The sequence below is a fragment of the Panthera uncia genome, chromosome B4 (genome assembly GCF_023721935.1).
Source record: "Panthera uncia isolate 11264 chromosome B4, Puncia_PCG_1.0, whole genome shotgun sequence".
NCBI classification, from domain to species: Eukaryota; Metazoa; Chordata; class Mammalia; order Carnivora; family Felidae; genus Panthera; species Panthera uncia.
In genome coordinates this window covers 102,993,837-103,016,750 of record NC_064809.1, presented here as the reverse complement: position 1 = coordinate 103,016,750, position 22,914 = coordinate 102,993,837, and the positions used below count along the sequence as shown (strand labels likewise).

At 39.4% G+C, this 22,914-nt stretch overlaps 1 protein-coding gene across 1 annotated transcript in view; it reads right to left on the bottom strand.

Annotated features, from left to right (window-relative positions):
* The window catches only part of TMTC2 (transmembrane O-mannosyltransferase targeting cadherins 2), a 399,137-nt gene that overhangs the window by 244,218 nt on the left and 132,005 nt on the right, over positions 1–22,914 (bottom strand). Inside the window, exon 2 of the mRNA XM_049626018.1 lies at positions 205–775. Within this exon, the coding sequence (XP_049481975.1) occupies positions 205–775 (571 nt within the window). The remainder of the gene's footprint in view (positions 1–204; positions 776–22,914) is intronic.

Here is a 22,914-nt window from a genome sequence, read left to right as displayed (position 1 = left end):
AACCCAAGACATAAAACAATCAAGGAATGAAACCCATGTTAGTAGGGAAAGGTCAAAAAGGACACTTCCACTTACTGAAGATCAAAACACAGCTTATTTTAAATTCTCTTTGAAGAGGGACAAATTTGCTTTTTAAATGGGGGAAAAGGACCAGGCAAGGAGGCTGCTCAGTAACCCAATGCTCCAGCGCCCACAATCACTTACTTTGTAAATGGTAGGTAAGATCTGTTTTATTTTCAGCCTGTGAAAGACAAAGACATCATAAACTGCCGACACAGCCAGCACGGTCACTCCTTGTTCCTTCCACAGCATGCTGCATCCTGCGCACAGTCCTGTCCCCAGGAACCAGCCCCAAGTCCTGGCCGAGGAGCCTCTTGTAGAACAGTGTTTGATGTAGCACAGCAAGGAGAGGAGGAAGAAGAGACTGGCCCCGACATCGGCCCGTCCCACGATTCCTGCCACGGCCTCCGTGTGGATGGGGTGAGAGGCAAACATCAAGCCAGCCATGAAGGTCCAGTATCCGTCCCCAAGGAGTATCTTCGAGAAGCTCGTGAAGACACCAGTGACTGCTGCATGCAGCAGGACATTGACGAGGTGATAGCTCCAGGGATTCAGCCCTCCGATGGCATGGTTCAGGCGAAAAGAAAGAGTGCAGAGTGGCCGGTAGGATTTGTGGCTGCCACTGTGGGTTAGAAGAGTCCCCCAAAAATCATTGTAGAAAATGTGTGTCCAGGGAGTTTCTGGGAGAAGGTCTTGATTAGTCTTGATAGCACGGCTAAAAAAACAAAATGTTTACAGAAAGTCAAATATAAAATTTCGGAAAAAAAGAAAATACACTTGACTCTTGTCCTACATGGGGTCGGGGTGCCGACCCTCATGCAGTTGAAAATCCAAGCATAACTTCTGACTCCCCTAAAATTTAATAGTCTACTGTCGACCAGAAGTCTAACCAATAACATGAACAGTTGATTAACACCTATTCTGTATACGCATTATATAGTGTAGTCTTACAATAAGGTAAGCTAGAGAAAACATTATTAAAAAAAATCATAAGAGAAAGTGCATTTACAGTACTTTATTTGTTGAGAAAATCTATGTATAAGTGGACCCATGCAATTCAAACCTATGTTGTTCAAGTGTCAACTGTATATGACATTGCTAAGACACTGCCTTCTGGGAAGCTGTTATCCTGTGTATGATGGGATTCCAGGTATGCAGGATTAATGCAAATGAGCCTTACAGAAGCCTTTACATATAGATTGAATTCAGATCCTCCCCTTAATGCTTACTGACACTACAATTAGGACTGTATCTCTCTTTCTCAAAAGTTTTCTTGTTTGTTCAAATGCAAATAGGTTTGAAGAATAAATGCAGTTTCTATAGGTGGTTTAAGACTTACTACAGCAGTTGTCAAACAACGGCCTTAAAAAATCATGGACTGTATGGGCTAAAGATGCAGATTACGGGTGCAGGTTGATGTGAGGTCTGAGAATCTGCATCTTCTACAAAGCGCAGTGCAGGTGTTACTAGTGATCCTCGTGCAGGTGATCCTGGTGCAGAGATCTGCTGAGAGCAAGGATGAACTCCCTACTAGAAATGAAATATACCTTAGACAGAATATCTGTGCCCAGAGCACTGCTTCTCATGCACACACACAAATCACTGGGGGATCTTGCTAACAGGCAGGTCCTGAGTCAGTAGGTCTGGGGAGGAGCCGGAGATGCCACAGTTTTAACAAGCTCCTGGGTGATGCTGATGCTACTGGTCCTTGGGCCACACTTTGAGTAGCCAAGGGAGAGCCGGAGAGGCTAGGAAGAATGTCTCTTCCCTCATCCAAATGTCTCCCTTTTCTCCTTCATTCTAGAAAGCTTCAGCCTTTCTCCCTCTGAGTTTTCACAGGACTTGCAATCATCCATACCAAGTGCCTTGTGTCCTGCTTCTGAGAACTAGCAGTTACAGGCCTGCATGCCTGGTATCTGCAAACAGACTTTAAGGAAGGATAACCTAGTAATTCGCTGAGGACTTGCTATCCGCCAAGCACTGTAACAGTCTCCTTGGCTGTATCTTGTTTAATCCTTAGAGTAAATGATGAGGTACAGATTATCTACATCTCTCAAGTGAACAAATTATGGTTAAGAATGATCAATCGATAATAGCAGCAAAGTCACACAGCTGGAATCAGCAGGGTAGAGTTTCATGGCTCGCGCTCTTTCCACTCTGTTGCAGTTCCCAAAATGTGATGATCTACCTACCACTGCAAGTATTTTAGAAGATACACAGGCAAACCTGGTAAAAAATTTGAATGGATATATTTATTTTAATGTGTACTCGAAAGGAAATTTAATTATCAAATCGAAGCTGGATTTCACAGATGTTTGCTCAGAATGAAGCTGTTAAAAATGAAAGACTCAACGTAAAGACAAATATTAAGGAACCCACAGTACTGGTATATGCAGACAAGGTACAAATGTTGGCCTGTAAATGGTTCAGTTTGAAGGATCCCTGCTCTATGCCATTATATCTTCCAGAGATCAAGGTGGCATCTTGAATGTCTGTACCCCTAGTCCATCTCCATACTTACAGAACACAATAGAGGCACGTGAGTTAGAAGGACAGAGAGAGGTCAAGACATTATTAGAGGCCTCCATTATTAGAAGCCTCTTGCCTGGTGTGATGTCAGGGCTTTTGAAGGCTGTGGGCATTTGTACAGCTGAAGAATATGTGATAGAAAACCACCTGATGACTTTAACCTCCAGCCCCCATCGGTTCAGCTTTTCACTGTGAGGCAGGCATGATCAAAGGAATCTCCACACGAATATTACCAAAACGAGGTTGGAAAAGCCCTGGACTGAGGGGAAACATGCTCCGTAATTTACCTGAGCATCTTCAAAAACAGGAAAACGCAACAGATCCAACAGATTAAGAAACCCATCCAAGGTGACACAGCCAGAGGAAATAACAGTTAGTACTCCAGTTGGGGTCAAATGATGGGGCAATGCTCATTTTCAACTGCTTCTTTAACTTGTTTCCCAATTAGCCTCTCTGAGCTTTAGTTTCTGTAACAATAATAGTTTCACCTTGAAAACAGCTAACAAACACTCGCAACTGTGTATTTATCTTCTATATAGAGAAGCAAAGAACACTGCTTTGCCAGTACGAGTGTTCTGGAGACCTAGCGCCAATGACATCTGGGCTCTGTGAGCTGTTGTTGCTACTATTCTATAAAGACTGGGGTATGGTGTTCAAAAACTCCCTTACTAAAGTCAGCTTGACTGACAGTCTCTGAAATTAGATGCAAATGGGGGTTAGAATTAAAACCTATCAACAGTAGTCATGATTATCTTGTTTGAGCCAAACACCATGCTAGTCCTTCTACATATATTATTTATTCATGAGAACTCGTTGGACTTTTCTAGATGCTCAATAAAAGGCTGAAGGTCTATTAAAATCATGTCTTAAAAAATATTCAGTGTGGCACACATTGTTGTTCTCCAATGTCTGTTCTCCCCTTTTCCCATACTCATAGATCTTTTAGTTTTTAGCTGGGTAGATAGTCATCTGAAAAAATTATTTCATTTCCTATCTTCCCTTGCTGTTAAATACGATCATGTGACTATTTTTTGGCCAGTGCAACATAAGCAGAATGCTACACGCTACTTCTGGAAAGTGTCCTTAAAAGCAAAAAGCTTAGCATTATACCCTCCCTCCCCCACTCTTTGCTCTAGCTGAAGCACAGATGTAATAGCTAGACTTCCAGCAGCCATCTTGGGCCATAGGGAATCCTTAGGAATAGAAGTCATGCTCCACAGAGCACAGCAATAAGACTGAAGAAAACTGAGTCCCTATTATGGTAGACCATACCAGCTTTAAGCTAACTACCCCACCATTTTGTGAGTATGAGAAATAAATCGCTATCTTGCTTAAGCTATGATATCTTGGGTGTTAGGTAGTAGCAGCTGAACCTCGCCATCAGTGAAATCCTTTGTTAACAGAAGACCTACTATATCACAGGGGTTTGATTTTCCATATTTATTTTTATTTTTACAAGTCTCCGTGTATTGACTGTGTATTAAACGAATTTCCATATAAATTGGCTTTTAAAATATTAGAAACAGATGTTACTCTGGATCCATTAAATTAAAACACCCTGCTATGACATTCATCAAGAGTCTAACCCAGAAGTAACTGCTTAAGACTTGATGGGTTATAATTAAAATTTAAAAGAAATATGAAAAACTGCCAAACTGCCAAACAGCGTTGTCAGAGCTGATTTCAAACAATTCAGAATGAAAAGCCAACTGGCCTCTACTAAACATTAACCTAGATATTGATGTGAATTTATGTAGTATCAATGCAGAAACACTCTTGCCATTGAAGTCAGGGCAGTAGAAAGCTAGATGGCAAAGCATTCTGGGAGAAGGCTTTGCTAATGCAGTGAGGAAAGCTGGAAAGCACATTTTGTTCAGGACCATACTTCATCCTTTCACGGCGGATCCATATAGGATGGAGAATCAGGTTCTTCAAACCAGGTTTTCTACATGCTATTAGTTCAGCTCCATAACCAACTCAACAAAGACTTTCTTGGGGGGCGGGGGTGGGGTGGGTGGGGGAAGCATGTGTTCTTTAAAAAAGCTATACAAAGTTGCCAGAATTTCTTATATTTATAGCAATAAATCTAGTCATCTGTGGAAGCCGACAAGATATACTGTATATCTAACTCTCACAAAACAAGGGTTTCAAGACAAAAAACAAAATTCACAAATCTCATAGTTTTGCCATAAGAGGAAACTTTGCTGAGACACATCCCTAAATTTATATCGTAGAAAAAAATTTAGGGGACAGTTTTAATGGAACAAAATTCAAAGAGCAAAGGAACACTTTACCCATGTGCAAAACATGTTATACTAAGGGAAACTTTAGTATGATAAAATTCTCTGATGGGTGTTATCTGCTTAGGCAGGTTTTTAGTTAGCCAATGAATATTATGGCAAAAGACATGAAATAAGACTAAATTGTCCCGGGCTTTAGTATATAAGTCATGTCACACATGCAAGTCAGTGATAAGGGATGTATTACGCATCCCTCACATCATATTAAGAAAAATATGAACCAAAAGGGCTTTAATAGAATCTAAATAATCTGCCAGCAAAATGAGAAGTAAAGGTAATCATTCAACACGAAGCATAATAGATTTTCACCCATTTGCATTTTCTTACAAGAGTCCAAAATGGAAATGGCAAAACTACTTCTGCTCTTTCTCAGCTAATGAAAAACCTTAACTCAAAACAAAATTTCAGACTGATACAATTTCTTAGGTTACTGCTATGAATTGGTGTTGAAAATTCAGAAAGACACTAAGGAATTAGGAAATTTTCCACTCCGGGAAAGGTGAAGAACATCAGAGCAGCAGATGTGAAAAAGAAACAGTTGCAGGCAGAATTCTCCAGAGAACACATGACTGAGAGACTGTCTTTTGAAGCAAAAACATCCAGTCCCTCAAGTCTTCAAGGAGGTCTTAACCTGTTCCAGTTTTGTTCATTTGTGGCTCTTTGTTTTTGCTGCCTTATGATTTTTCCTTTAGGAAATGTTGACAAAGGCCAACACTATTGTAAAACTGATGAATGGTGTGACACTGCCATCCTAACTGTCCTTGTGTGTGTTTCTCTCACTGCTATTTTTTCTGTCCGTTGACCTTTTCAGTCACAAACACCCACATAAATGACCATGAGTCCATCAGAGCAGAAATGATGCTTCCATTCTTCAAATATCAAACGGCAGCCTCTTCCAAAAGTGTTTTCAATTGTTCTACTGAAAGGTAAGTAGAGGACAAACTTTTAATTAAAAAAGAAAAAAAAATTCAAATGATGGGTTGAAATTGGCTCTAGAAGAGAGAGAAGAAAAAGAATGACCTTTGTTAACCTGCCCTACTTCAGTGCTACCCAAGGATGCCTGTCCATGCCCTGGAAGGACAGTGAACTGCAGAAGTTAAAAAAAATTGACTCCAGAGCCAATGAAACTAGGGTCCAGGGTGCCTCAGTTTTCTCATCTGTAAAATAAGGATAATAAATATACATGTCTTACAGGGTCATTGTGAGGAGTAAATCCGTAAGCAGAAAGTACATTGTTACATGTAATATAATGTGTATATATAACATCATATATGTTATATGTTAGCTGCTATCATTATTAGTATTAGTATTACCATCAACACCAAGCACGTGCTGCTAGCCTTCATTATGTTTATAGCCTTCAAAATCTCCGGATCATGGTCATGAGCATCTATCTCACTTAAAATTCCTCTAAGCTTTAGTGACACTCCCAAGATAATACACATCTATGAAGTCTTACCTTTGGTCTTTAACACATTAGTCTCCTGAGTTTCCTCCTCCCTTTTAGGCTACCTCTTTCTAACTCTCCTTGACTAGCATCTCCTTCGCATTTTTCTCCCAAATATGGATGTTTCTTTCCTGGTTCTGTTCCCTGACCTTTCTCTCTACACTTTCCACCTCTATGGTCAATCGTCTCCAACATCTCCAACTCAAGAGTTGCCTTCTCCAGCTGTGTCTCCAGTCTGGGTGCTGTTCATGAGCCACCACTTCCAACTGCCCACTTGATCTCCACACCTGAATGGAAGGAAGAGTGATGACATCCTGGTTCCTTTACTACCACCGCGAGTACTACCTTTGGCCAGTTAGTCTCTCAAAAGCTCAGTGTCCTTACCTACGGTTGTCAGATAATAGCACTTCCCACAAACTGTTATGTTGAAGATCAAACGAAGCAATGTTAACTTTAAATGTTTGAAAATTACAGAGCCTGTGTAATGGATACTTGCTGTGGTTTGGGGCCCCTTCTAGTTAACAGTGTCCTATTTTGCTTTTCTTTTGAGAATAACCCACATTGACTTTTAGTCCATATGGATAGGGTGAGGCTGCCCTTACCTCCTGATGAAAGGTCATCGATGATTTGGCCAACTAATGTACTACAGTCCCCCATGCTCATTCCTGGCCACAACAACTGATTTAGCAGCCAGCCAGTTCAATCAGAGTCAAATACAACCCCAAGAGTCTACTGTGAAAGAACATCTTCTTTGAGAATGAGATGAAATACTGGGCTGCTAGAGAATTCCCTGAAAACAGAGTCTGCCTAGGAATGAAGCCAACACCAGAGAGCCCAGATCTAGGAGACAAAGAGACCATTCCTACTACAGCTGGATCCCATCATGCCTGAAGCTAATAACACTGTTAAATAAACCAGTAAATGCTCCTTATTCATGAGTCACTTTGAATGGTCATTTGGACATCTACAACCAAGAGGGTGCTAAACAAAACAGGATGCTGGACTTACCGATATTGTTAGTTGCCCTTTTAGCATCTTAACTTGGTGAGACCAAATCCCAGTACTTTTCCCCACCATCTACCTCCTTTTTCATACAAGTCCCTCATTAAGTACCATCATTCCTCCAACACTGTTATCAAGGTTGTGCATGAGGGCTCCTTCTCTCTTTGCTCCTACATCCATTTTTAAATTGGTTAAGAATATTTTAACACTGTTCAGAACCTCAGAGAAAATCCAACATGCAAGTCTCCGTTGAATCTACCTTTAACTTCTCTGATCTAGTCTCATTTGGGCTTTCATTACGTCCTGCCTGTACAGCTTAACATGCTTACTAAAACTGCCTGTTCATGTTTCTTTCCTTCATTAGGCTGTTAAGTCCCCTCATGGAAGGAATCAGGCCCTATGTTTTCTCCCAGTGCCCAACGCATATTCAGCTCATAATAAATATTTGTTAAACTGAACTAAATAGTTATCCCTGACTGCTTTCTTTCCCGCTCTGATCCACTATACACATGCTGTGGAGAGAGAAAAACTTCCTGATATATAAGTCTAACACCACTACTCTACTCCACAAAAATCCCTCATCATGCCCTATTTCTTACCATAATAAACATCCTTCACAGCCCAGCATTCATAGCCATTCCCATTATGCCTTCTAGGCCAATCTCCCATTACTTCTCCATACGCATTTCAATGTCATCCTAACTTCCCAGCCTCTAGGCCTTTGCTCAAGTCATTCCTTTCCTTCCTCTGCCAGGGCTGCTGTTCAGTTACATATGTCCAAGTATGCTACAATCCCCCATGCTCATTTGTGGTGCCACAGTCTCCCCCAACATCGTTCACAGCTATTGTTGCAAATATGCTTAATTTTGACATTGAGTACTAACTAGCACATTCCCATTAATAACTCTGACTTCTTAATACAATTAACAGGGTTCCTAAATGGGATGATATGTGGAAGATATTTCAGAAGGAGCAGGAGGAAATCAACGTGTTGAAAATGGGGCACAAGTAATTCTGATATTCCCTTTTCCATCCCCAAATGAAAATCACTGCCCCCCCAAAAAAGGAATTTTGTCATAAGAAAATTATTTACTAAAAAGAGAGAGAGAGAGAGAATTATTTGCTCACCCATATATATATTCATTTATTCAGTGATAGACTAGACACTTACATAAAGGGCACTGCAGATAGAATGGTGAGCAAAATAGATCCATCAACTTTGAGAAACAGCCTAGTAGAAGAGGCAAGTAAGTGTACAGACAATTTCACTGTACTACGAAAAACACTACTTTACCATGAAATCCCTACCGCTATAGGAGAACAAAACAGACTTCCAACAGTGTTAGAAGATCCAAAGCTTCCTAGAGAAAAGCATGGAAGGAGTTACATGAAGGAGTAAGGGAGCTGCAAAGACATTGCCAGGCTGATGGTCAATATTCTCACAGACCATGAGTCGGGTCAGAAAGCGGTGAGCTTGGGAGCTGAGAAAAGACAATAGGTTAGTTTGCTAGGGTGAAGTTTGAGGAATAGAGCAACAGGAAGCACTGGCATTACTCTGCCTTGTACTAATGTCCTTCATGAATGGAGGGGAATTGAGCTGGATATCAATCTCCCAACGGTCTTCAGGTTTGATTTGGCTATTGTCTTGCCAGAACCTCCCAATGCACTGTTATTCCCCCAATGCACTGTCAACTTTTAAGAAGTAGAAAGGCATCTAATTTATCCTTTGGAGCCTAGCACATAGTAGGCATTCGATGTATTTCTGATGAAGTCTAACTAGAAATGACTGGCACCAATAAACTGCACTCACCTTCTGGAAAAGTGCTTTTAAAACTTCTTCATTGTTTCAAGTATATAGGAAATTATCAATTTCATCTAAAAGTAGTTCACTCACTCTGGGCACTAACCTCTGCTCATTCAATGATAATTAACTGTGAAAAACCATCAGGTTAATTGGCTTACCCAAATGTCTTTGGCATTCATTTGCCACTTAACCTATAATCCCTTCATTAGAGTCCTTTAGGGATAAGCCATTATATTTAGAAAGCTCCAGTTAATATGCAAATACTTGGCTAACAGGATGGGGGAATGAGAAATACTATAACATCTGCAGTCCGTCTTAGTTTGGGGATAAGCAATGTATTTCAGATTCCTTGAGAAATTTAAGGTAGGCAAGTAAATTTCAGTGTTGGGTGCTGGACTGGTAAGAGCATACTTAGGTCTCTAGGTCCCAGCAGAAATAGAAGGCACTAAGCTCTAGAATGAATTTATCATTTCACATGTAACACATTACTAAAGTGGCTTGTTTCTATCTTGGTGTCCACCCCATCCCCCTGCCGCCGCCCCACTAGGACTGTAAACCCTTCAGTGGAAGAGATGGTGACGTGCTAAACAACTGGCACTTCAATTTTTTTTCTTTTCTTTTTTTTTTTTAATTGCCACCCTGTAGACATTGAATGAAAAGAGGCTGCTGGAATAATAAACGGCTGTTGTCAGACATCCAGGGGACAGGGCCACCAGTAATTGCTTGCTTTGTGCAAAGGAAGTCTAAGAATGCTCAGCCTTGTTACTAAAGGAACATTCTTCGTGGACCCCTCTTCCATCCCTTTAGGAGTTTTTCCTATGAGCAATAAAGGAGTTTTACGAACTTCATCTAACACAGCAATGCTCCCCAGCCCTTCCCACCATGGTCTCCGCAGCAAAAAAAAAAAAAAAAAAAGAAAGAAAAAGAAAGAAAAGAAAAGAAAAGAAAAGAAAAGAAAAGAAAAGAAAAGAAAAAGAAGTTTCTAATTAAAAGCAGTCCTGGCTGCAGGTAACCTAAGCCCAGAGCTGCTAGAGATTCAGTCTCCTAGAGCGTCCTCAGATGAGGCAGCTTCTTCCTCACCCAAGTCTAGAGTTTGCCCAGACACCTGCCTTCTCTTACTGGGAGAAAATGCAGAGAAGGAACCTTGGTTAAATATTTTCCAAGTATCTATAGTTCCTCAAATAAATCAATGCTGTCATTTTCAGAATTTCTATAGGAAATAGCCAAGAAAAACCTTCGCCCCTGAAAGCTAATTAATAATTCATTGAAAGGAAAAATGCTCATTTCTTTTTCAAAAAATGTTTGTTTTGAGAGTGAGAGATAGAGAGACAGACAGAGAGACAGAGGATGCGAGCATGATCAGGGGAGTGGCAGAGAGAGGGAGAGAGAGAATCCCAAGCAGGTTCTGCCTTCAGTGTGGAGCTGGACCCGGGCCTGACCTCACAACGGTGAGATCATGACCTGAGCAGATATCAAGAGGTGGACACTTAATCAACTGAGCCACCCAGACACCCCAGAAACATGTTCATTTCAAAATCAAATAGATGCCTAAAGATGTTTTCTAAAGTATTTATATGAAAAGCACTTTGCGAGATTAGAGCCAAAACTAACAGCCTGAAATTACCAGGAACACCACACTCCAAGCATTTAATTTCACTGATTAAAAGAATCCTCTACTTTCATATTAGCTTAACACCTTAAAATAGTTTCAGTGCCTTGCAATTTGCATGACGAAAATATTAATATTTTTCTATACAATGATTTGTTCACTGTGTCCATATCATGCCATCCTGACATAATAAAATATTATAGTCACAACTCCCCTCCTTCACACTGTAAATTGAATCAGAGCCTCAACTTAAAAGCTTAATGAAAATATCCTTATTTCTATTTTTCCAGACTTGAAATTAGTACCAGAAGGGGTACTATGAAGCTGTTTTGTTCCAAAAAGTTAATTCAAGTATATGAACCACTTTAGTATACTACATTATATCATTTATGAATTTTGGTTTCATATGTTTTCATAAATCCATAGGTCTATAAAAAGATGATTAATTTTTTTTTCCTTTTTAATATATCATACTGCTTCCTTACAATGGGGTCTTGAGCATCAGTGATGTTTTAAAGGATGGCTGGTTCCTTATAATTTTTTTATTTACAAAAAATTACAAATGTTTCACTATTTCTTAAGAGAAGAAATAAATGTCAGATTATAACTTTTTTAATGAAGTTCAAAGCATCGGAAAATGAATGGTCTCTATTGGGTCCCAGATTCCAAAAACAAATACAAATATAACCATGAAGATGTCAAGAACATCTTTTTTTGTGCATGGCCTTATTCTCTGTGCTTTTACAGAATAAAAGAAGGTGTAATCTTTGTGTTTAAGGATTAGATTATCCAAATGCACTCTAAATAGGTAGGAATGGCAAACTGAGAATACACCTCTTCAGTTAAAACACGTGCCTTTGTATGTAAAAATTACAAATTTCAGAACACATACTAAAGGGCATGGTAGTTATCCCAACTACTCAAGTATTACCTTGGGTAAAAAAAATCACATCCTTAAGGAGAAGCTATAACCTTCATTTAGGTAAACAGGAAAAGTGAAAAGTTCACTGCCTATGAACCCACCAAGAGCTCTCAGCCTGAGTACTGACAGGCCATGGAAGTTGGGGGCGGGGGGGGGGGGGAGTTTAAACCAAGAAACTAATAGACTCTAGGAAAACAGGCACTGGGGGAGGAAAGACATTTCGTGCTGCAATGTCCAGATGCTTGGCCTATCTGTTATCCTAACCCCTGTCTTCTCTGAATTAAGTCTTAACCACGTCACCTTCCTTTATCCATGCTTCTCCTGTAGCCAAAAAAAAAAACTTCTTTTAGCAAAATGTTTGCAATGATCCTTTGTCTTTCCTACCTAAAAATTTCCACATGTTGCCACTGTATCCTTCACAGGTGTTCATGGAATAATACCACCTTGCATTTGAATCATGCTTTTACACTTCACAAAATGTGCTCAGGTTCATGATGATCTTGAATCCTTGTCACCACCCTGGAAGTAAATGGATGTGGGCAGATATGGATGTGAGAAGTTAAGAGTCTTGCCTGGGGCAATGGCATAAGTAAAGATCAGAGCCGCCCACAAGGGAATCCAAATCTCAATTCCTCATCCACTGCTCTCCCCGCGTTATGGGGTAAATTGTGCTTCCTGCCCCCCCTCCCACCAAAAAATTCGTATGTTGAATCCCTAGCCACAGTACTTCAGAATGTGAGTATGTTTGGAGATAAAGCCTTTAAAAGGGTAATTAAGTTAAAATGAGCCCATTATGGTGGGTCCTAATGCAATCTAACTGGTGCCCTTATCAGAAAAGGACATTTAAAAAGACATTAGAAATGCACATGGGGGGTGGGGGAGACCATATGAGACCACAGCAAAAAAGGTGGCCATCTGCAAGCCAAGAAAAAGCCTCAAGAGAAACCAAACCTGCCTACACCTTGATCTCAGACTTTTCCCTCCTAGAACCAAGAGAAAATAAGTTTCCGTTGTTTAAGCCATCTTGTCTGTGGGATTTTGTTCCAGCAGCCCTTACAGAAGAAAACAACCAACTATATCATAGAGACCGTTGTATATAATTACATACACTATCCTGTTTATCCTGCAGAGTTTCAGAGAAACTAGATTCCACACAAAAGTCTTATTTCTCCAACACTATGCCTGGTGCTGTGTTTTTGATGACGGGGTTGAACTGCTTTGTGAGTATAAATAGGACTTTAAGAGGTATCTCATTCTTAGTTCTGCCAGGATTTGTCTATGCTCTCTACCGCGGGGGGGCATTTCTTGATCATGCCAATGGGGCATTAACGTTAACTAAACACACATAATAAAATACTACCGCCATTTCATATTTACCCTGAGATTGACAAAGCTTACAAAGCACACATACGCTAACCCATCTTACCCTCACAATCCTGCTAGAAAGGAGGAAACTGAAGCTGGACGGGTTAAGTTAGTTAAAGAACACACACTTAATACCAGGCAGAGAAAGACCTTGAACACTGTTCTCCAAACTATTCCATTTAACCTTCAAAGCAGCTCTGTTCCTCCACATGTACAATAAATCTCCAACGAGAAGTGTTTCTAAGACGATTTGAAAGTAAAATCCTAGTCTATTATTGCATTTTGTCTGGAATCCATATATCTGCCCTCAAGACTCAATAAAGCTATAAAAAATGCTTTTGTACCATATTCTTTTAATTTCTGCATTTCAAAAAGAAAGTCTTCTTTTAACACTAAGGAGTCTTGGAAAACGTGAGTCAAAGGAAGGTGTTAGTTGTCTTCCAGTGACGGGTGAAAAAGGCAGCTTTATGAAAGCCAAAAACTAACCTATAATTTCATATTACAAAATATAATAGAAAACATATTCTGGCAGAGATTTTGCAGCCTGCACCCCTTTTCAGCTATAAAATAGTTACGCACACACATACATCTGAGAAAGATCAGACTTTGAACATATTGCAGCAACATACACACACAACATGGGAAGTTTCACCAAGGTTGCCTGTGATGACAGGATACACAGACATCCTTACAATAAAAGCAGCCTCACAGCTAAATCGGAGAGTCTTTTTGGACACAAGAATATATGATCCCTGATGAAAAACAGATAGGCAAGGAGGAAAACACTCTAATTTAAAACTAACACAGATGAGCCTACACAAAGTACCCAAACATTTGGTCCACAAACCTCTAGCAACTCTCTAATTTGTCATGGAAGGCATGAGATATTTCATCCAAGAATGAGGAGAGAAGGAGATATTAGCTCCACCATTAAAATTTATTGACATTCAATATACAGTGCTCTCTAACATAGATGTCATTCATCGACCAAACTTTAATAATCAAGAAATAAATTAAGGAAGTTTTCTGGAAGCCCTGACACTTTTTTGCTCTGTAGCTCTTTAAATAAATTACATGGTAGGCACTTAAAATACACTTGCTGCATGTTAAATGAAAGCTATCAGATCTTTCAGGTCTCGTGTTATGAACACATGTTATGAAGCACCAGCATGTCTCTTTAAGAATCTTAAGTACGGTATATTTTATCCTTTTGCCAATGCCCAAATTGTCAGATGTGAAAGAGCTGGATATTAGGAACATCTTCTTTAGCACTCCATTATCTATGACTGCTAACTCAGCTAGCCTCCATTAAGTCCGAAACCCCAAAACCAGACCACAGGATCATTTTTATTCCACTGTGACCATCACTGCCTTCACTAAACATAATTTCTGACACACTGGCTGCTTCCAATAAAACAATTTTTTTTCAACATGCAAGTAACCAGGCTAATAAATGCACAAGGCGGAAATGAACAAGCAGACCGAGGTATAAAATTGGAAGATGGGGGTTGCCTGGGTGGCTCAGTCAATTGAGCATCTGACTCTTGATTTCAGTTCAGGTCATGATCCCAAGGTCGTGGGATCAAGCCCCGCGAGTGCTCTCTCGCTCTGCCTCTGTCCCTCTCCCCTACTCACACACTCTCTCTCTCTCTCTCTCTCTCTCTCTCTCAAACAAAAAATACAAAAAAAAAAAAAAAAAAAAAAAAAAAAAAAAAAAAATTAAACAGTAAATAAAGACATGAACTATTAAAAAGAATGGAAGACAGTATTCAATCAAAGGAATCTAAGCACAAGGGATCTAATTTTTCACTTCAAACTATAAAACTTTTTTAAAAATCTGCATTCATCTTTTATCTGAGCCAACTCATAAAATCCATGGTATGTGTTGAACACACACACACACACACACACACACACACCAGAGTTAGCCTAATCTTGACTCAAATTCTTCTGCTTAAACTTAATGGCTGAGTAATTCAATTTTCTCATCTATAACCTACTGATTCTGGTAAAGATAAAAGAAAATAAAAATTAAGATAAGGAGGTTAATTCCTGACATATAGTAGGTGCTTAACAAAGGACTGTTACTATAATAAATCACCTCTCTTGCCTTTCTGGACTTCATAAAAGAGCACTTTGTTTTCCTAAGATGTTGGTCAGTATCTAGCACTCAGTTACTGGTACTGTTTATCTTTTCTCTTAGCATATTCTCCAGGCCTTTCTTCCTTTCCCCTCTACCGCCCCAATATGAAATTTTGCCTGTATGAATGATCAGTTAACCCCATTAACCCATCTAAAAACACAAGAAAGATGTTCGTAGCAGTCTAATTCATCAGGGAGGATGGATAACAGCAAAGTTAAGTGACAGGATCAACAAGCGTAACAGAAAGAAGAAACAGTCACAGGGCTTATGTCATAGTGCACAGCCTAATTAAAATATTCTGGGAAGGAGCCTCACTGGAAGAATAACAGTTGCATACCACCGAAGAAGCTGGGCTTGGTATTTCTTTTGGACTGAAGATCACCAGTTCTAACAAAACAATTGTAATGTGATCTGCAAACTATTCTTTTGTAAGCTACCCCTATTTTTTCTTGCACAAAGTAGGAAAAGAATTACTGCCTCCATTTCCAATCACACACAAACTCCTTGCTTTCCAAGACAGCAACTTCTAAAAAGCGGGACAATATGTATTAAACTTCTTGTATCTTTGCCAATAAGAAAAAAGTGAACGTAATACTTGAAAATGTTCTCTTTATAGGTCTTCATATAAGCCAATCCTATGCGGGTGGGCAGCGAACAGGCTATAATTTATGACAGCCTGGAATACAATCTTGAGGAGTTTATACTCTATAATCTAGAAGATCAGAAATGTGATCACCTCATGAAAAAGAGCAAGGGCACTCTCTATCATGGTCACTCCACTCAGAGTAGATGGATTTTCACACTGAAAAACGAACATTAAAAGTTGCCTTGGTGAGGATAACAGAATAGGCATCCCAAATGCTCTATTGGTCCTGTCTTCTAATGGTTTCTTTTTTGAGGGCATCCTGGAGAGAAGTTCAATCTTTCTAATGGGAATATAACTGTACTGCAACTCTCCAAGGGCATTTAGCACTTTAAAAAGGAACTCCAAGCTCTGCTGTCTTTAAAAGGCAGTGGGTCATTGGGAAAAGTCATTTCTCAAAGCCCAGCGAACTGGCACTCTGCTTTTAGCCAGCCACAGAGATAAAGTGTGAAGTCTCAGTAACAGAACTGCCTTTCTTTAATTTTTAATGCTTGTCCATTTCAGTGCTCCCAAGAGGAATCAAAGACTTACTCATGGCATCTTAAATGGGTTGGACTTTGTGTATTCATATGTTTTGATAAAGTAGGTAGGAAAACCACCCATCAACTATTCATTTTAGATGAACATTTGATAAAGGTTAGAAGAAATACAACATAAAAGCATCTTCCTATCCATCCCAAAAGGAAAAAAAAAATAGTAATAACCTCATCATTGTCACCCATCAGAATTTAAGTGCAAATAAGCCTCCTAGAGGGGAAGGCACGTGTTTTTTATTTCCCATTCTGAAAGCACACACAGGTACAAGCATGTTCAAATGGCAGTGAATTCATCTGGAATGTGAAAGACCATGGGGTTCACACATATAAAGATCAACAGTTGTTTTAGAAATTAACTACACCACATCTTAAACTTCTACATAAGTTCTAAACTGATCCAGGTGTTATCATCAGGGTAGAAACAGATGCAGTGTTAGCACATTAAACTGTGAATCCAGCTCGAACACTGCTTAATGGGCTCCACATGCTGAAAATGATCATCATGGTAGGAAGTGCACTCAACCAAAAGCTTAACTTTCAAACAAAACAAGAGTTTCATTATCTACACTATGCTCACAAACAACTACTCTGGGACTAACACTGTTTGCACACTGATTATGGTGCATTAGTTATTTTGAGGGAGGGAAAGGATAGTAGGAGAGTAACACAACAAAGAACAACAAAGCTACAGTTGTCACGAGGTGATGACATCATGACACCAATGCTGTCACCACCATAAAGTCAGCACTGGTTGCACCAGCCTATTTTATCTCGTGATTCCATCTGGATTCCCAGAGTGGTGAAAGGAAGTGAGAAGAACGATGGAGAAGTTTATATAATAACCATGATTACTTAATGTATGTACAGAACTTTCTAGTTTTCAAAATATTTTTATAGGCACCATGCAATGTCACAAATGCTTTTCCTATCTTTTTAGTGAAGACAATAAAGACTGTCATCCAGATCATATAGTGAGTAAGAAGAAAAATTAGAAAAAAACAGATCTTTGGACTGGTGTTCCAACGCTAATTCTACACCACACTGCTCCCAGCCCTGTTATCTCTATACTGCAGAGGCCCTTTGCCCCCTCCCACTTATAATTTGGGAAGGGGTTGACTTGGGTTATTCCAGAATAAGAATAAAAGAGCATAACTGTTTTGGTCAATTCCCTCTGGCCACACCATTTCGTTTGCAACTAACAGCACTGACTAAATAGTCTAAATGATACTAAATTAGTACAACATACTGGAAAGCTGTCTGGAGCGGAAGGGATTTCACCAAGGAGTGTTCTGCATTTGTTGAGTTTTCTATTGACCAAAAGCCTTACAGTCTCTAAACAACAATGTCAAAAACAGACAATTAGAATAATGCCAATTTTTTTACAGTTGTTCCACTTCCAGAATTCAACTCGATTAAAACTGAATTTTCTTAACCCTACTGAGAAGTCACCATTGTTATTTCTTCAGTCATTTAATTTTTAAACCCAGCCTTATTTCCTGAGCTTCAGTTTTAGTACATATTTTGCATCAAGCAGACCTCAGTAGATGGTTAATCCAGAGGCAAGTCAAGTTCCACTATAACTCATATTAAGAATAAAGCTGTGGGGCTACTAGGTGGCTCAGTCAGTTGAGCATCCAACTCTTAATTTCAGCTCAGGTCCTGATCTCATGGTTCATGGGATAAGGGGGCACCTGGGTAGCTCAGTTGGTTAAGCATCTGACTTCCACACAGGTCATTATCTCACAGTTCAGAGTTTGAGCTCCATATCAGGCTCTCTGCTGTCAGTAGAGTCCACTTCGGATCTTCTTTCCCTTTCTTTTTTCTGAGCCCTGAGTCAGGCTCTGTGTTGACAGTGGGGGGCGCCTAATTGGGATTCTCTCTCCCCCCCACTCTCTCTGCCCCTCTCCTCTCTCTCAAAATAAAATAAACTTTTAAAAAAATATATAAAGCTGCTGTTATGACAAGCAGACCACATATTTCCAAATCACATCTCAAGGGGAAGACTTCAAGAATAAGTGTTAGATAGGACACCTGGGTGGCTCAGCCGGTTAAGCATCCAGCTTCAGCTCAGGTCATGATCTCATGGTTCAGAGATTGAGCCCCATATCAGGCTCTCTGCTGTCAGTACAGAGCCTGGAGCCTGCTTTGGATTCTGTGTCTCCCTCTCTCTCTGCCCCTCTCCTACTCATGCTTTGTCTCTCTCCCTCTCTCTCTCTCTCTCTCTCTCTCAAAAATCTTTAATCACACCAGCAAAGTTCCTGATGCTATGAAAAGTAGTATATTCACCAGGTGCTGAGGATTAGGGGGTGACTATCTTTGGGCCTCTTTGCCCACTGCAGTGTTGCACTTAGCTAGGCTTCACCAAGTGTATTAATAAGGTTATCACAATCATTTCCTCACTAAAGTATACAAGGTGCTTCATGTCTATAGGCATGTAGAAGCAAGTGCTAACAGTTTATATGTGCCTACAAATGAATAAAAATTACCATCATGTCTTATTTTCTACTAAATTACCAAAGGAAAACATGACACAAAAGACTGGAGCAGCACATAGATAAGACAAAATAAAATGAAGAATAACTTCATGAGAAGAACAAAGAAGATCCCGAAGCTTTTCCTGACTTGAAGGAGAGAGACAATTTTCATAGCAGATATCCTCCGTGCAGCTTTCATCACTCAAAACTTCCTCTAAAATCTCTCCGGGGCCTCAAATACATCTGAAGAACTAGAAAACTTGTAATTAAGGTAAGTGGTCAGTTCCGTGGCTATGGATTTTATACATATTATGCTATACCCAGGGGTGATATTCAAAATATTAATAACTGATACAGAATGGGTACTGGCCACATTACTGGAGCAAGGTTTTATAGGACCTACGCTACCTTCAGCATTAAACTTTAAGAAGCTGGACGTTGGGGAGCTCCAGGTGATCTCAGGTAAGGGCACAGGATGGTCAAGGAAGAAGAAAGCCCCAGGAGAGGAAAAGGCGATAGCTATTTACCAACTGCAATGGTCATGCCAGTGAGAAACTGGTAAAATATTAGTGTCCCCACACAACTAGCACAGGTGGCCAATAACTGTGCAGTGGGTATACATCACATTCCCAATCAGGGAAATAAAGTTAGATTGCAAAGAATGCCTAATTTGGGGGGTGGGGGAGAAGTGCTGATGCCATTCTAAGCAGGGAAGAACGTTTTCATTAGCAGAGCACAATATCCAAATAGATCTTGACAGAATGGAATGACCAACTGAAGTAAACAAAGTTAAGTTTAATAGGGATAAGGATTAGATCCTAAGACCGAAAATTAGGTCCAACGCCAGAGGCTGCAGGATGGGAAGATGTGAATCAGCAACATATGCATGGAAAAATACTTGGGGAGATTTTAGAAAAAAGTAAGACTCAATGAGTCAGTATGATATAGCCACCAAAAAAAAAAAAAAAAAAATCAAGTGGAAACATGTAACATTAGACTGCAATACAAACAAGCATAATACATAATTAAAAACCTACAGTGTTTACCATAAGTATATAATACACTTGAAACATTTTCTCAATGTTATTGTGTGTTATATACTATCACTATTACTATACATACAAGTAATAAAAATGCTGATGACACATATCTATTGGTTCATATGATAAACTCTGTAATAGAAAAATTCTATGCACGATTCCACTTCATTTAAATTAATACCCTCTCTTCAGAATGATTATCTAAAGTCACCCAACTATAGGAAACCCTTTGGGAAGATATCTTAAAACCAGAAAGCATTCAAAGCAGAAACCAACATGGCATGGGGATCTTGGAGCCATGTCACTTTGTGGACTACTGAAGAAAAAGAGGTTTATTTAGCCAGTAAAAAGTGATTTAGGAGAAAAAGAATAACACATTTCCTCAAATTGTTGAAACTGCATCATAAGAAAGAAGGATTAGACTTGTTCTATACTTATCATGAAGACAGACTGAGATCATGGAATTAGTAACAGCTGGATGATGAGCTATTATACAGAAGAACTTTAACTGTTACATGTATCTAATGATGGAAAATGTCACCTCAGGGGTTAGTGGTTCTCCATCACTGGAAGTCCAAAAATAGGATAGATCGTCATGATAAAATAGTAGATAAAAGGGATGCCTGGGTGGCTCAATCGGTTGAGGGTCTGACTCTTGGTTTAGGCTGTCGTGGTCTTGCGGTTTGTGAGTTCCAGCCCCACAAAGCTTGGAGCCTGACCAGTGCTGAGCTGGCTTGGGATTCTCTCTCTCCCTTTCTCTGTGCCCTCCCCCTGCTTGCACACTCTCACACTGTCAGTCTCGCTCTCTCACTCTCTCTCTCTCAAAATATATATATGTATTAGATGAAGTCTACACTAGGTAAATTTCAAGGGCATTCCAAATCTTGGGATTCAATGATTCTGTATCTCTGTGGGATACCACTGCTAAAACAGATACTAAGAACCCAGTGTTTCCCACACACTAGTCATTCATACAGAACTTCCATAAGTTTTGCCACACACGTTCTCACTGTACTAATTACTTAATATCTACCTTTAAAATGCCTCAATTTTGGAGGCACCTAGATGGCTCAGATGGGTTAAGCATCCGACTTTGGCTCAGGTCATGATCTCACGGTTCATGGGGGTTCATGGGTTTGATCTCCATGTCAGGCTCCGTGCTGATGGCTCAGAGCCTGGAGTCTGCTTTGGATTCTGTGTCTCCCTCTCTCTCTGCCCCTCCCCTGGTTGTGCACACGCATGCTCTCTCTCTCTCTCTCTCTCTCAAAAATAAATATACATTTAAAATTATATATATATATATTTTTTTAAATGCCTCAATCTTGTTTTCCTTATTACATTTTGCCTTGTTTTTAATAATATGACCCATGGACTATCTGACATGCTAATTACCTTTTTTAAATAATAACCCTTAAAATAAATATTAAAATGTTTATGTGTATACCCTTTAAGATAAGTAGCACACATACCACACTTTAAATACCCTGTTTTAACTTTTCAGTTACAAAAGTAAGTATACAGATTTTTTTAATTAGATATTTTTCCTCAAATATCTAAGCTTTGAAAATCACCTTTAAGAAACCTGGTGGGTAATTATTCTATTTTGGCACAGATCCAGTATTGCTGCTGTGTTTGTTTTGTTTGAAAGAGGACAGTAGAACAACATTCTGCAGGCCTCCTACTTACTTGGCTATATTTGCCTCACGTTTTGGAAACCAATTATTCATATAATGGGTAACAGCCTTAAGTGTCAAGATAGAGCCCTGGTTAAAATTAACGTTTCTTAAAGTTGAGCTCAAAAATCTTGAATACATTATTGAATTTGTCAATAGTCCAATTAGCTAACAGATTAACAGCTGTATATTTGGCATATTTGTTTGGGATCTCCATTTTCCTTACAGATTTATTTGGCAATAAACCATACACTTTGAGAGTAAAACAACTGAATGAGTAAAGAAGCGTTTGGAGGAAAAAGAAATAGATGTGTCTCTTGCTTTTCTCCCACAACTTCCTCAAGAAAGAATCTCAACCAAGAGCAGAGACTTCTCAGAGCCCAAACTACTGAAATTCTAAAACACAGAAGATCTTAGCTGACTTTTAGTTGACACTGCTTTGCAGCCTCACTAGTAATTCTGAAAACATCAGCCATAAACTGAAACAAGGCTCTTAACGCATGATCAAGCTTCACAGAGGACTTTAGCACCTACTTTAGTTGATAAATGTTTGTCCAGCTGTTTTTATTGGTTTATTATGCCATGGTGAAACAAAATATTTTCCATTTGCTACCTTAAAAACATAAACAAATTTGTCATTGAAAAACACTCTAGAAAATATGGCAACATTATGTGTTCTACTCCATAAAGTTTATTGGCATGTCGAAATGAAGACAAAAATGCACAAGGAGGAGAAAATCCTCCACTAAGAGAAAGCAGCCAGGTCTAGCTATAATTCGGCAGAATCTGTACTCAACTGAAGCCATCTTGGATAGTCCTTGGATAGTACTAAATCTCTTGGAGGGTGTCTTGACCACAGCCCAAGCTTTACATTCAATTTCCATGGTGGGTGGGAGCAGCAAGGAACTGGGACTGCTAATCTGGAACTAAAACATTTGCTTTTCTTGGGAAAAGACTGATCTATTACATCTTCTGTCCTCTGTCCCTCATTCCTCCTTTTAAAGAAATTGTCTCATTTCTTTGGCTGATAAATTAAGTTAAAGCTATAATCCAGAGAATTTTAAAACTTTCTGCTTGGATTCAAAAGCTGCTTTGAATTAGTAGCTGCCACTGGCACGCTATTTATTTGTAGTGAAGACTTAGGCCTTTCAGTAGATTCCGGGTGGAGGTGGGGCGGGGGGCTAAGCCTTATAATTCATCAGAGTTTAATAAAATTTCACCAGTGCTTTTGCAAAAGAAATTTTGCTGGGATTATAGAAGATACACCCCAGGTATTAATGTGGGACACATTATCACCCAGGACAAAATATAGAGAGGTACTTTAATACCTCTTACCAAGATAACAATTACAATACAAATAACTGATC